Source organism: Schistocerca gregaria, chromosome 2, assembly GCF_023897955.1.
Source record: "Schistocerca gregaria isolate iqSchGreg1 chromosome 2, iqSchGreg1.2, whole genome shotgun sequence".
Classification (NCBI taxonomy): Eukaryota; Metazoa; Arthropoda; class Insecta; order Orthoptera; family Acrididae; genus Schistocerca; species Schistocerca gregaria.
Genome location: NC_064921.1, coordinates 581826898 through 581843365, shown reverse-complemented (window position 1 = coordinate 581843365; position 16468 = coordinate 581826898). Strand labels below are relative to the sequence as shown.

The 16468-nt window shown below is 37.5% G+C and overlaps 1 protein-coding gene across 4 annotated transcripts in view; it reads right to left on the bottom strand.

Moving 5' to 3' along the window:
- Positions 1-5366: 5366 nt before the first annotated feature.
- The window catches only part of LOC126333363 (tyrosine aminotransferase), a 230545-nt gene continuing 219443 nt past the window's right edge, over positions 5367-16468 (bottom strand). For all 4 annotated transcript variants that reach the window (XM_049996732.1, XM_049996733.1, XM_049996730.1 and 1 more), the window contains exons 11-12: positions 6533-6631; positions 5367-6202 (exon numbers count right to left, since the gene is read on the bottom strand). In XM_049996732.1, the coding sequence (XP_049852689.1) occupies positions 6056-6202; positions 6533-6631 (246 nt within the window). In that variant the 3' untranslated portion in view covers positions 5367-6055. The remainder of the gene's footprint in view (positions 6203-6532; positions 6632-16468) is intronic.

Here is a 16468-nt window from a genome sequence, read left to right as displayed (position 1 = left end):
CCCAGTCTTTTTACCTCTCTCCTTTTCTGCTGCCTCACCCTCCTCACCTCTCCCCTGCACACACTCCAACCTCTCAACTGCACGTAGCTGCCCTACCCTCTCATCACCGCATTCCTGCGCACTCCCAAGCAGCACTTCACTGTCCGCCTACCCTACCATCCCTCTCCCTCCACACCCATTCTCACTATATGCCTTGTGACTCTGACACAGAACAAGTACATCTTCTGATTTTCAAATAAAGTAACCAAATATTACAAAGTGGATACTACTGCAGTAACTGTTATAGTGACCAACTTTTCCTTATTAGTATTAAACCACATTTCACCATTGCCAGTGAGAGCTATTGATCTCACTCCCTCTCATCTCTGAGAATTTCTCTAATACCCCCTTGCTTTAACAACACACCTTCTCCCTACTGCTTTCATTTCTTTCCTTTTCCCCCTTCCCATAACTGTGGAGGTGAGTGTTATTGTATTGTGTGAATGTGCAACTAAAACTTAAAGAAGAGTACAGGCTTGAAAGTTGGTGAGCTTATAAAATCTTTAAATCTGACTGTGTCACCTGCCATTCATCTACTCTGCGTAGTAGCCTATCCTCATTTTTATGTATTGTTTTGATTCTTGATTTTGCCAGGTCATTACAATTTTAGCATTATTTATTTCAAAACAACTGTAGACTGTGAAGGAACTTGTTTATTTATAAGTCATGTTTTGATGAATGAAGCATAAAACAGAACTCTGAGCAACAAAGAGGGAGTCAAAAATACATATGTCATGATTAAATTTAGTCTTAGCTTCCAATCATTTTTGCTTAACATGTTTCAAATAACAGCCATGCTGCAGTGGTAACACCAGTTCCCATCAGATTACCGAAGGTACAGTCGGTTTGGGCTAGCACTTGGGTGGCTTACCATCTGGTCTGGTGAGTACTTTTGGCAAGCAGGGTGCTCTCAGCCCTTGTGAGGCACACCAGGGACATACGTGATTGAGAAAATAGCTGGGAGAGGAGTGTGCTGACTACATACCCATGCATATCCACATCCAGTGATGCCTATGGGCTGAGGATAACATGGCGGCTGGTCAGTACCATTGGGCCTTCATGGACTGTTTGGGCAGAGTTTAGTTTAGATTTTATGGTTTCAAATTATCACACAGGAAACACACTATGATGGCAAACTGCCTGCTTCTTTACATGTTTTAGTATACATCTGCTACATACGAGGGCTGTTTTCAACCTCCGATCGTCCATCTAAGCAAGTAAGAGGTAGGGAGGGGCCGGACCTGTGCGTCATGTGATTGCGCAGCTCCCCCACCACAACCTCTGCCGTTTTCAACTGCAGTGTGTCAATCATAGCCAAGCTCCGTCCATGTAAACGTGGCCGCTATGCTCGATGCTCCCGCCAAATGTGAGTTACAAAGTGTAATCCGTTTTCTGCAAGCAGAAGGATGTACTGCTGCAGAAATCCATCGCAGAATGAGCAACGTGTATGGTAACAACGTTATGAGTGATGGTAGTGTTTGGGAATGGTGTCGAAAATTTAAAGAAGGATGAACAGATGTCCATGATGAAGGTGGACAAGGTCGCAAGTCTGTCACCACTGTAGGCCTCATTGAGCGTGTTGATCAGGCAGTGAGATGCAAATGAAGGTTTACAATTAGCGAACTGTCTGATGAATTTCCAGACATTTCAAGGTCTGCTTTGTACACAACTGTGACTCAAGTCCTAGGCTATCAGAAATTGTGTGCACGTTGGATCCCAAAAATGCTGAGTACCGACCACAAAACGCAGAGGATGGCGTCAGCATTATCATTTCTCACACGTTATGCCAATGAGGGAAACGTTTTTTTGAAGTCGATTGTTACTGGCGATGAGACGTGGGTCCTCTAAGACAATCCTGAAACAAAGGAACAATCAAAGCAGTGGATGCACAGAGCTTCCTCAAGCAAGTCAAAAAAGTTTAAACATACACTGATGAAAAGAAAAACAATGGCCACTGTGTTTTGGACCATAAAGGAGTGCTGCTGGTGGACTTTATGGAGCAAGCTACGATGATAACCAAGGAAGTTTATTGAAGTTTATTGTGAAACTTTACGTCGTCTCCGGAGAGCCATTCAAAACAAACTCAGAGGAATGCTTTCATCTGGCATTGTTTTGATCCATGACAACGCCCGACCACACAGTGCCAACATAACAAAAGACCTCCTCAAAAAAGTTTAAATGGGAAGTTTTTGAACATCCACCGTACAGCCCGGACCTAGCACCAAGTGATTATCACCTGTTCCGAGAACTGAAGTCATGGTTAGGTGGGCAGTGCTTCGCTACTAACGAAGAACTTCAGGACGCCGTCAAGACTTACCTGTCCTCACTAGCAGCAACATTCTTCGAGGAAGGCATCGAAAAGCTTGTGTCATGGTATGACAAGTGCCTCAATCGTTTTGGCGGTTATGTAGAAAAAATAAGTTAATACTATACTGTACTTTTGGTAATAAAATTATTATTTTCTGTATATTTTTCTTTTATTTACAGCCAATCGGAGGTTGGAAAAAAAAAAGAAAAAAAGAAAAGAAACAGCCCTTGTATATTATGTTCCCTACTTCATATTTTTATAAGTCTGGTAGTTCAACAGCAGTAGGAATCTTTGCTCTGTAAGGATCAAGGTTGTTTTACACTTCATACAATATTCTTACTCCTGACATTAGGAGAATAAATACTTTACTTTTACTTTAGACAGCTTACTATCGTACATTATTTTATACAACAGCCATTGGAAATATTTGTAACTTGATTTGCATTCTAGGCATTGGAGTACAAAGTAAAATAAAAACTACCTTTTGTTAATAAATCAATGCATAGTTTTCATGTTCATCTCATGTCTACAGCAAAGAAATTTATTCAAGAGATTTCATTTTATGTATGGCCATCTGTACACTGTTTCAGTCTGTATGTTCAAGCTAATCTCAGAAGCCACTGTAGAGATTTTGATACGGTTTTTATTAATAGACAGATTGATTCATGAGGAAGTTTTGTGGGGGCACGAGACATGTGTAAGGCTGTCTGACTGCAGCACAGGCAAGCGCAAGCTACTGCTGCTGGGAGACAGGTGCAAACTATAACCATTTTCCGTGTTTTCAGTAGTGTGTAGTAGGCTCAGTGTGGTTGCCTTGTCCCACAGTCACAGAGTCCATCAGCTGCCGCTCCTCTCCAAGTCTGTCTTGTACATTTCACGGGAGGATCAGATCATCAAAAACACTGAAAAAAGAACTCGAGGAGGTACTGTTCTAATTGTTCAGCACATTTGTGGAATCTATCATGTTGTGTGTGTGAACTTAAGACTTCTACCAATATACTGCACTATGTAAAATTGTAAGATTTCTTTGTGGACACTCAACAGTGTGTTTATATTTACCAAGTGAGCACCACAAGCTGTTTTGTTGCTATGGAGACTTGAGAGTTCTTTGAATGGAGTCTCTAAAAACACATAAGTAAATACATTAATTTTAACAGTTTTCAATGGCATTTCTTTGCATTCTTTTTATCATGCGGACAATGTAACTTCTTGTAGTAATTACCTTTGTGTGTTCATTTTCTTCACTAATAGTACATCTTTTTTATAAAATATACTTCATTGTGGTTCTATCAATCACTTAGTCATACAAGGGCTGGAACTTTAATAGTGGCAACTATTTATTTCCAGCTCGTACAAAATAGATACACGTTTCAAAGTTTTACTGACCTTCAAAATAGTCACCAGCATTCTGTATAACCTGTTGCCAGCGATGTGGAAGTTCTCTTAGCAGTTTTGTTGACAGTTCGAGCGGTGTGGTCTATTGCCCGACAAATTTGTAGCAGTTCTGAAGTGAATGCCGTGAAGTGTTTCCTTTAGTTTAGAAATTGAGTTGAACTTAAAAGGGCTTAAGTCAGGGGGTGCAGTAGGTGGTATAGCACTTAGCAACCCCATCAGTCAAACAAATCAGTAACAGCTTGCAATGTACATGCTTGAGCATTGTCCTGCAAAATTATGGTCAGGTCCTGCAGAAAGTGTCATCACTTCTGTCTGTATGCTGTTCATTTTAGGAGCATGACCTATGACCAGCTCATGACAGTTGTATGTTATAAACCAAATATAACTTTGTTTAGCTGTTTCTGTTGTTGTGCTTAATTGCGTCAGGTTCTCAACATGGTATGTTTGTGTTGTCTACAAATTTTATGTTTGTCTTTTCACTGTCAACACCCCATACTCTGTTACTAAACATCCTGTGGAATGTAACATTTTGCTGAATATGGTGTGACGCCACTGATCATTTTGATCTTCACTTAAAACACAGATATGGGAACTACTCTCTCTCTCTCTCTCTCTCTCTCTCTCTCTCTCTCTCTCTCTCATAATGGTTGTTTATTCATACTTAAATTCTCATTTGCTCTTTGTTTTGTTCTTTTTTGGTATTAATTTCTTTAAGTCTGAAATGTTGATTAGCAACAGTTACTGGATAATACTGCTGCGGAGCATGAAAGTAAGCTGTATCCTTACCTACTATTCATTTCCTGTGTTCAGTCTCTCTCCTTCAGAATTTCTATGGTTATGCTTCTTTTCTCCTCTCCAACATATTTATCCTGATAAAGAAATTCTACAAAATTATGAAAGTTAAAGATTCAATTGTGTTTTCAGTTTTTGTACCTGTCAGTTCATCTCTAGTTGCTTCTCTATTTATAGTTGTGGTGGGAAATTAACTTTATCAAAAATATTTTCAGGGCAGTATTTAATGCTTTGTGCAGCTATAGTATTTTGGTCATGTGATGTCTTGCTGAAATAGATTCAAATGCTGCAGAATTTGTTGGACAGTAAACACATGGAACAACTCTAAAATATTATAACTAGTTCTTTAAATGTATTTTAACATCACAGCAAAAGTCATTTCTGTCATTCAACACAAATTTTCATGGGATGTCCCACACTCATCATGGAGACTGTCTGCAGTACCATGTACAGTGCTGTGCATTTGCATCAGTAGGTGCTTTCTTTCAGTTTGACTTCAGTTATGGCAGATCCACTCACTTCTCACTTTCCATGACTGCAGAGAAAACTTCATTGTTTTAAAAGGAAAAGAAATGAATGTTTAATAACTATTTAATGTGATCTCAAAAGTTTTCTTGATGTGATTGATGAAATAAAAGTTTCATAAAATGGAAACAACAACTTGGCTCAATACCCAGATGCACTCCATGAACTATTGAATGCGTTCTAAATAGGCTGTGAACAGTGTGAGGGTTTAATGAGAAAGGTTAATGTGTATTAAGAGACAATGTGTATTGCTTCAGAAAAAATGACTGCATTGTGCAGGAAAACATTCTCCAAATAATTTTACACATTTCATTTTCACTATTTTACTGTAAAATTATCTTACATTGTCTATGATACAGGTCTTATGTATTTCACTTTAGAAACTTGCATAAATTATATTTTCTCCTTTTTCCCCTCAGTCGTCCCATTCTTTAATACAAAGTTGTAAAGATAAATACATGAAGTCGTATACTTATGCCCAGTGAATATTGAAATCAGTAAAAAATATAAAACAAAATAAAATAATTAAATCTATCACTCTGGAAAGGATTGCCTATTGATATCTATTTTAGTAGCTATTTTATGAAACTTCAATGAAATGGAGCATGTTGCTTTAATCAAATAATACAAGAAGTAATGCACAGATAGACAGAACTCTAACCTGATGCATATTCACAATCTCTTCTCTGACAAACATGAAATTCATTCAGCTTTTTAAACAATATGTGTATTGTTTTGTATGTACAAAGTTGTTATAAATTGCTTAACTTCATCACATGTATGGATTTCTATTTTTCACCTCCACTGAATATTCCAGTCACAATTAAGAAAAGCTGTCTCCGGACTTCAGGAAGTATGTTTAGAAATCTGATCCAATCATAAATATAACTCATTCACATACTTCTCTTTATTCTTGAGGAGGAACATGTTAGATAATAGGTGTGGGTGCTCAGCATAAGCTCAGTAGCTTTTTAAGAAATCTAAGATTCTTTTACATCATGTAATGCTCACAGATGAAATTCGCTTTGAAAGGTAGTCCTGGTGATGACGCTGGCAGAATGCAGCTATTCTTTTGCAAGCTTTCTCCATTTGTTCTTTTGGAACTGTCAGCACAAGACGCATGTAGTTTGGGTAATTGAAACACTGTCAAAACACAGTTACAAACAGGCATTAAAATATGTACTATCACAAAAAATGAAACACAATTACAAGCAGGCATCAAAATAAGTAATATCACAAATAATGAAAGAGACTTCTTTTGTGCTGTTCATGTACAAATGGAATGCAATATGTTATCTTATATAAAGTGTAAATTTAGTTTATTGGTGCTTTTACAATTAGAAAGCAATGGCAAACTATATAGTCTGAATACAGAAAAACAGCAATATCCATTCTACAACCAATACAAAAATGAAACTTTGTCAACCTTTCATACTTAAGCTGCCTTTTCTAAGAGTGCATGTGAAAACTTACCTGACTTGGTAAGCAGAACACTGATTCTTCACCAACAAGTCTTTCAACAAAATCCAGGTCTGAAGAAAATTCTGGAAATAATGTTATCGTTATTCCTACCTGGAAAACAGAAATTTCATTATCAGTAGGTATAAAATGTACATGAAGTGTCACCTAAACTGGAATGTGTCTTACATTTTATTGTAAAATTCACATATTGAAGTATAAGATAAACTTAAAATAAATTGATTACGAGGGCTGCTCTAAAAGTATCCAAGCTTATTTTTTATCGCTGAAACCAACAATGGTATCAAGGTGCGTGCATGCTATCTATGTTTTTAGGCATATGTAGTGTGTGTGGACCTGATTTTTTTTTCCACGGCTCAGTCCCTGGTTAGCCACTGACAAAAGTACACGTGTTACTGGTAGTCGTCGGATTTTGTGTTTTGGGCAAAATGATAGAAAAAGTGGAACAATGTTATTGCATCAAATTTTGTTTTAAGCTTGGAAATGCTCAAGTTGAAACAATCTCCAAGGTTCAACAAGTGTTTGGGGACAAAGAAACGGATACCACATGGGTAATGGAGTGATACAACCACTTCAGAGATGGCCGCTCACCAGTGAAGAGAGAAGCATGTTCAGGTAGACCCTCATCATCCACAACTGAGGTTGTTAATTATCGGACCCCAATGATGCAAGATAGACAACTTGTAATCAGAGAACTTGCAGATGAGGTTGAAATTAGTACTGGATCCATTCATTCCATTTTAATGGAACATTTGGACCTCAGGAAGATATCAACCAAATTTTTGCCGAAGTTGCTAACAACTGAGCAGCACCAACTTCGGAGATTGCACATGACATGCTGGATACTATGAACAGTAATCCCAACTTCCTTAACACAGTGACAATTGGTGGTGTGTCCTGGGTTTGTGTGTACAAGCCAGAAACAAAATTCCAGTCACCGCAATGGGAGCATCTGTCATCCCCGAGACCCAAAAAAATGAGGCATGTCCATAGCAATGTGAAAGTCAGGCTGGCCATCTTTCTTGACTCCAATGGCATAGTACATCATGAGTATTCCCAAGAAGGCACTAATGTCAATAAGGAGTACTACCAAGAGGTTCTGCATTGTCTTGATGAAGCAGGGAGACGTAAACAGCTGGAAGTGGTCAGTGGGCAGTTGACACCTTCACCACAATAAGGCACCCACTCATTGTACTAAATTAATTCAGAGCTTTTTGGCCAAACACGGCATTGCTGTGGTCTGTCACCCTCTCTATTCCTCTGATCTACAACCAAACTAGACTGGTAAAGACCTTGAAAGAGACCAGGTTTAAAAAGAAGGAAGACATTATGCAAAATTCAACAGATTAGGTGCGCACCATATCAAAAGAGACTTTCCAGCGATGCTTCCAGCAGTGGCAGTAGTGTTGGAAGAGGTGCATAGAAGCTGAAGGGGACTACTTTGAAGGTGACTAGTGTCATACCATTGTATCTGAATAAAAATTGATTTTTTAAATAAAAGTCGGATACTTTTTGAACAGCCCTCTTATATGCATACAATGGTATGTCTAGTATGGTAGTGTACTGGAGAGCAATCTGTAAATTTCCACTCTGTGAGCCGGCCGCGGTGGCCGAGCGGTTCCAGGTGCTTCAGTCCGGAACTGCGCAACTGCTACGGTCGCAGGTTCGAATCCTGCCTCAGGCATGGATGTGTGTGATGTCCTTAGGTTAGTTAGGTTTAAGTAATTCTAAGTTCTAGGGAGCTGATGACCTTAGCTGTTAAGTCCTATAGTGCTCAGAGCCATTTGAACCATTTTTTCACTCTGTTTAGCTGGTGGTACCTGTTTCAGGATGTACTTCAAACCTCTCCCCAAATGGAAAGAAGTGCACCTATCCCATTCATTAACTAATACTTATCTATTTTCATACATTGGAGTTATATGGTATAATGTTCTGGATCAACTCTTCATTGTGGGAGAAGATACATATTGCTCAGAAAAGAGCAACGGAGATATCATGGGGTATTCATCCTTGGATCTCTTCACAGAGCTGAGCATGCAGACAATAGTCTTATAGTGAGTGTAATTATTTCATTATGAAGTTGGTTGATAACAGTCAGAATTTTAAACAGTAACATAAATATAATAGTGGAAGGGAAAAATGTGTACTGCCCATTACTCAGCCTTTGCATACTGTCAAAAGGAATAAAGTCATAAGCCATTGATGATATGCCGAGTAGACTGAAGAGAGTAACATAAGAACTCAAGTTAAAGTAGTATCTGTTTGACAGAAGATTCCGTAACAGGGCATGTAATCATGGAAGCATTTGAAACAAATACATCTGTCTTGACAACATATTGGCATATTTCACAGAATAATTGGTTATCATAGATATGATCCATGGAATAAGAAACATATTAAAGTAAATGTAGTTGTGGACTTCAGCAGTAAATGGTATATTTGTGAATAACTGTTGCATCACAATACATATAGACTCCATGTGTAGTAATCCTATGAACTAAATACTTTACTGTCCGAGTTCAAAAACTATCAGACCAAAATACATTGTTATTGCTTAGAAAGTAAGTTCTAATGCGAGCAACAACAAAATTTTCGTGTACCCATTGTGTGTGGTTTCCTTTTCCAGGTGGAGATAACATTATTTTGTCGATCCCTGATCATACTCTCAAGATTCACAATTCAGCTGAGCTATAAATCTGTTTGTTTTGACTTTGCCATTTTTCATGTATGGTTGTTGTATATGTGCCACTCTCATCTGTTGTGTATCAAGTTTGTGAAAGATATTAGCAGATTCAAACTGAAAATTGTGTATGTCTCTGAATTTATGTACAGATAATGTCTTTCCTTTTGTATGAAGACTTATTTCTTTGCCAGATAAAAGGTTTTAGGCTTTTTAAAACAATGAAACTCCCTTTTGGTTCAAAATGTGTAACATTTGAGTTGCTCAAGAAGTAGTTTTTTCCTTCTTGGGAAGTATAAAAATTATTTTGCAAATACTAACACTATTGTTTGAGCTGTATTTTAAGGAAGTTCCTGTTCCATTCAAAATGCTACGGTCAACACATATTTCATGATTTTTATAATGGTTTGAAAATATTAATTTATTATTCACTTCCTCAAACATAACTGTGTTCCGTATACCCAAGAACAAAGAGGAATCTTCAGGGATGTATTATAAGAAAAGCAGTAAACAGCAAGTAGAAATGCAGTGTAATGTACAGGGAAGAAACACACGCACACACACACACACACACACACACACACACACACACACACACACACACACAGGAGTGAGAGAAAAAAGGGGGGGGGGGGATTTTTGTTAATGATGAACAGAAAGATTAAGAAAAGATGTGCAATTAGAGTAGCAAAGGAAAAGGATAAGTTACTGGCACGAGAATAGTACTTTAAATTCTGTGTACATCTTCTCACCTTGATGTTAGTACCAGCATTTGTAAATTTCTTCAACTAGCCTTTAATAACTAAATACATGCTTTGCTTATGTAACACTATGTTTCTGGAAACTTAAATGAAATGTTAATTTTCCATCAGGTAGTACTGTTCTACACTTTTTATTATTCAGCATTGCACCATTTCCCACAGTAAAATCCCTACGTGGATTAAAGATCATAACCACTGATAAACTGTTTTTAAACTGAACTACATTCAGTGATTTATATGTAAAAGCATGAATGGTGTATTTTACTATTGTGGCCAAATAGCAACAATAAGTATGCTGAGCAATTAAATTAACAGAAAAAATACTGCATAAGAGAATAATAACCATTGACCCCATCACATTATCTAGAGAAAATGTTGGGGTAGAACACTAGGAGGAGATTTACAATGTAAATAGTGTACATTAACATTTAACTCTAACATATTCCTGTAGCGCCCTAAATTATCTACAACAAATATGGATTAAATTAAATATAAGTCAAGTCGAGGAATAGATAACATCTGTGTTTAACTTGTCTTGGGCTAAGGGCAAAAAACTCTAATAATTAAGTGCAGAAACTATAACCAAGAGCTGAAACTCTTTCATCACAGGTATTGTAAACTCTGCCAATCTGTTATCAAAAATGAAAAACAGACATACTATGTTCAAAAAATTCTCAGAGGATAAAGTGAAAACAATTCAGACTTTTATTTAACAAGAAACAAATAAAACAGTCAAGTGAATGAAACTGAGTTCACAAAAATGTGGCATAAGTGAGGACAAATTGGTATCAGTGGCCACTAAATGCAATGATTACTTTTTCAATGTGACTGCAAACAGCAAATCCTCTAATAAACGACAAAATACAGATAGACTGCCTAAGTAGATTACAAAGATCATGAGGATGCTAAAAATAGATTGTTCTTCTGAATATGGCAATGTCTTTTAACAGAGTTGTAAAACTTCTGCTTACATGAGGGGACCACCCTTGAACCATCTTTATAATCAGTTATGAACATAAGACATATTTTCTGACAGACCTGAATGTGCTGTAAGGACATCCATCTATAAAAACAGAAAAAAAAAGCAAATCATCTGTAACTGTAGAACCATTTACACTCCTTCCAGTCTTTTCGAAACTTTTGTGTAGATGGTCTATAACAGAATACTGACTTCGATGATGTTTGGAGGGTAGGAGACAAGGTAGTGACAGAAGTAAAGCTGTGGGTCATTCTTGGGTAGCTTCAGTTGGCAGGGCACTTGCCCATGAAAGGCAAAGGTCGTGAACTCAAGTCTTGGTCTGGCATACAGTTTTAATCTGCCAGGAAGTTTCATATCAGCTCACATTCCACTGCAGAGTAAAATTTCATTCTGGAAACATCCCCCAGGCTGTGGCTAAGCCATGTCTCCACTATATCCTTTCTTTCAGGACTGCTACTTCAGCAAGTTTTGCAGAACTTGTGTGAAATTTGGAAGGCAGGAGACTAGGTAGTGATGGAAGTAAAGCTGTGACGACAGATTGTGGATTGTGCTTGGGTAGCTCAGTTGGTAGAGCACTTGCCCACAAAAGGCAAAGGTTCTGAGTTCGAGTGTTGGTCTGGCACACACTTTTAATCTGCCTGAAAGTTTCATACCCTGTTGCTACTTTCTCTGATCTTGCCAGGCCTTTGATTGTGTAGCTCATAAATTTCTACTTGATGAAACAAAAAATTTTATGAGAATGATGACATCCTTCATGCGTCCAGAGCCAGCTTTCATAAAAGAAAGCAGAGGGTCACAACAAGCATAAATCTAAACATAACATATGGAAATACAAAATAATTAGACCCCAGAAGGTTTGGTACTTAACTCTTTCCACTTCCTGGAAGGTCTATGGAATGTGATGAGTAAATGTCAAAAGAACTCTTGAATTCATATATCAGTAACAGTGTTGCAGGTAATTATGACATGCAGAAGATTATGTAAATGGAATTGCTGAAGTTCTGAGTAATACACAGTGTCTCAGATTGCTGTTTAGGTAGTGCTTCGTAAAATTATGAATTACGAAATTATCAGTATCACACATTTTGTCAGAGAGCTGAAAGCACATTGCTTGTAAATAGCTGGCTGATTGTGGATGTACATAGGAATACTGTTTTTTTTTATCTACTCAAACTTCTGGGAAACTTAAATTTGGTGCTAAGAAGAAACTATAAACATTACTCACCAAATATTTCATAACTTATAAAGTATATTCTATTAAAACAAGGAAAAGGTAAGAGAAACATATATATGGTTTTCAACGTAACTTCTTTCCAGAGTCTTATGCATAATTTAGCAATTATTATAATTTCTGCATTCCATTATGGATATTTGAAACCTTTATTGTCTGTAGTTAATGGCTAAGCAAACTTAGTTATAGTGATTCATTGATATGCAAGGTGAATCATGTAAAACTTGCACTGCAAATATTGCGGAAATGAGAAGTGCTGTTGATGTGAAGTTTTCACGGCATGGATTGGTAGCTGTTAGCCAATAAACAGATTGTAATAATACTTAGAAAGTGTATTTTTTTTTCAGACAAACACTTTTTTAAATGGAACAACGTCTATTGACATTAAAAAAAACCAAAGGTAAATTAGTATATCAGTGCTGTTCAGGGGTGCTGATAGCTGGCTGATTGTGGATGTACATAGGAATACTGTTTTTTTTTATCTACTCAAACTTCTGGGAAACTTAAATTTGGTGCTAAGAAGAAACTATAAACATTACTCACCAAATATTTCATAACTTATAAAGTATATTCTATTAAAACAAGGAAAAGATAAGAGAAACATATATATGGTTTTCAACGTAACTTCTTTCCAGAGTCTTATGCATAATTTAGCAATTATTATAATTTCTGCGTTCCATTATGGATATTTGAAACCTTTATTGTCTGTAGTTAATGGCTAAGCAAACTTAGTTATAGTGATTCATTGATATGCAAGGTGAATCATGTAAAACTTGCACTGCAAATATTGCGGAAATGAGAAGTGCTGTTGATGTGAAGTTTTCACAGCATGGATTGGTAGCTGTTAGCCAATAAACAGATTGTAATAATACTTAGAAAGTGTATTTTTTTTTCAGACAAACACTTTTTTAAATGGAACAACGTCTATTGACATTAAAAAAAACCAAAGGTAAATTAGTATATCAGTGCTGTTCAGGGGTGCTGACTTAAAAAAAAATATGGGAGCCCACACTGGGGGACTTGCTCTGGGAAATTTTCTAAATTTTAGGTAAAAAATAGTGATTTTTAATGTTTTTTAAACATTTCAGAGTCATATGATCGACATTAGAACCCTGAAAACTGGACTCTCGATAACTTGGCACTCCGGAAAACTCAACAAACCCGACACATTTTTTGGCTTTGAAAAAAGAAACAAAACATAAACACGCACGGTATTTTCATAAAAAAATGGTTAAAATGGCTCTGAGCACTATGGGACTTAACATCTGTGGTCATCAGTCCCCTAGAACTTAGAACTACTGAAACCTAACTAACCTAAGGACATCACACACATCCATGCCAGACGCAGGATTCTAACCTGCGACCGTAGCAGTCATGCGATTCCGGACTGAGTGCCTTAACCGCGAGACCACAGCGGCCGGCTTTCGTAAAAAGCTAATTTAATTTACTGTTATAATCATGCTTATAGACTATTACAGAGCAGTGAATATATAGCTCTGAAAAGACTGAAATTATATTCAAATAAATCCTAAACTATCATTAAAAGAATAAAACATAAAATATTGCTGTCACAAAGTAATAGCACTTTGATTAATAAGTGAAATAACTGATTTATGCTTACTTTGAATAAGGCTTAGGGTTCAATAACTAAAAACAATATCTCAGAGGTACTGCTTTAATAAAGTTAATACAGTTAATTAATTGAAAATAACTAATACAGTAATATAGTAATACAGCAATAAACTAGTACTAATATTTTGAAACTGAAAATTTAACGTTATGTATGTATTTAATTCTCTATTTTATAAAGATTTTTAATATTGCTCTAAATGCCATTATCAGGACTAGAATGTCTTTAGAAAGGTGCAAATGTCAACCATCTGACTGGATTACTGAATATGAAGTTGTTGATGACTGGTCAGATATCCAAACCATCTCAGTGGGCATGAAGAACAGCCAAGTTGTTCAATCACTTCTGTCCCATAGTGGATCAGAGATATGACTTCAGATATTTAAGGGTGGTAAATGACCTTTCTGCTGTTGCTGTCATTATTGGAACTCTTTGGAGAAGGCTAATGCAGTTCACTACTTCACATAACACTTCTCCAACTGCAGGCTCTTGTGTAATGTACTTTCTTATATCGAGCATGTTTTTTAATACCTGTTGTTTATAAGTGATATCTTCTAACAGCTAACACATTCAAGTGTAAGTGTAGTCTCACAATATCTAGGTCATTTCCGAAACACTCAGTTGTTTTTTCCAAATTTGTTTCACCTCTGTTTACTAAAAGCAAGCACTCTTGTTCAACTGCTATGACCTGTGTGAGTCCAGGTGAAGAAAACCGCTTAGTAACGCAAGACTGCACCATTTCACAAATTTCAATGTAAGTAGGTTAGTAGTATTCCTTTGGGGTTCTGAAAGTGTGTGGTGAGCTGGCTTCATTGTTTTCATACTTCTTTCATATACTTTGATTTTGAGGAAGTGAAGGATCATTAACTTGTGAAGGATTTTCTTTTAAACACTTCAAGCGCTAATAGAAAGCACAGAAGCTGATATCGTTATAGGTACAGAAAGCTGGCTAAAGCCTGAATTAAGTTCTGCAGAAATTTTTACGAAGTCTCAGACGGTGTTCAGGAAAGATAGATTAGGCAGAATTGGTGGTGGAGTGTTTGTGTCTGTCAGTAGTGGTTTATCTTGTAGTGAAGTCGAAGTAGATACGCCGTGCGAATTGGTGTGGGTGGAGGTTATACTTAACAGCCGAATTAAGTTAATAATTGGCTCCTTCTACCGACCCCCAGACTCCGATGATACAGTTGCGGAACAGTTCAGAGAAAGTTTGAGTCTCGTAACAAATAAATACCCCACTCATACGGTTATAGTTGGTGGGGACTTCAACCCACCCTCGGTATGTTGGCAAAAATACTTGTTCAAAACCGGTGGTAGGCAGAAAACGTCTTCCGAGATTGTCCTAAATGCATTCTCCGAAAATTATTTCGAGCAGTTAGTCCATGAACCCACGCAAATTGTAAATGGTTGCGAAAACACACTTGACCTCTTGGCCACAAACAATCCAGAGCTGATAGAGAGCATCATGACTGATACAGGGATTAGTGATCACAAGGTCATTGTAGCTAGGCTCAATACCATTTCTTCCAAATCCATCAGAAACAAACGCAAAATAATTTTATTTAAAAAAGCGGATAAAGTGCCACTAGAAGCCTTCCTAAAAGACAATTTCCATTCCTTCCGAACTGACTATGCGAATGTAGACGAGATGTGGCTCAAATTCAAAGATATAGTAGCAACAGCAATTGAGATATTCATACCTCATAAATTGGTAAGAGATGGAACGGATCCCCTGTGGTACACAAAAAAGGTCCGAACGCTGTTGCAGAGGCAACGGAAAAAGCATGCGAAGTTCAGAAGAACGCGAAATCCCGAAGATGGGCTAAAATTTACAGACGCGCGAAATTTGGCACATACTTCGATGCGAGATGCCTTTAATAGGTTCCACAACGAAACATTGTCTCGAAATTTGGTAGAAAATCCGAAGAAATTCTGGTCGTATGTAAAGTACACAAGTGGCAAGACGCAGTCAATACCTTCGCTGCGCAGTACCGATGGTACTGTTATCAACGACTGTGCCGCTAAAGCGGAGTTATTGAACGCAGTTTTCTGAAATTCCTTCACCAGGGAAGACGAATGGAATATTCCAGAATTTGAAACACGAACATCTGCTAGCATGAGTTTCTTAGAAGTAGACACCTTAGGGGTTGCGAAGCAACTCAAATCGCTTGATACGGGCAAGTCTTCAGGTCCAGATTGTATACCGATTAGGTTCCTTTCAGATTACGCTGATACTATAGCTCCCTACTTAGCACTCATATACAACCGCTCGCTCACCGATAGATCTGTACCTACAGGTTGGAAAATTGCGCAGGTCGCACCAGTGTTCAAGAAGGGTAGTAGGAGTAATCCATTTAACTACAGACCTATATCATTGACGTCGGTTTGCAGTAGGGTTTTGGAGCATATACTGTATTCAAACATTATGAATCACCTCGAAGGGAACGATCTATTGACACGTAATCAGCATGGCTTCAGAAAACATCGCTCTTGTGCAACGCAGCTAGCTCTTTATTCGTACGAAGTAATGGCCGCTATCGACAGGGGATCTCAAGTTGATTGCGTATTTCTAGATTTCCGGAAAGCTTTTGACACCGTTCCTCACAAGCGACTTCTAATCAAGCTGCGGAGCTATGGGGTATCGTCTCAGTT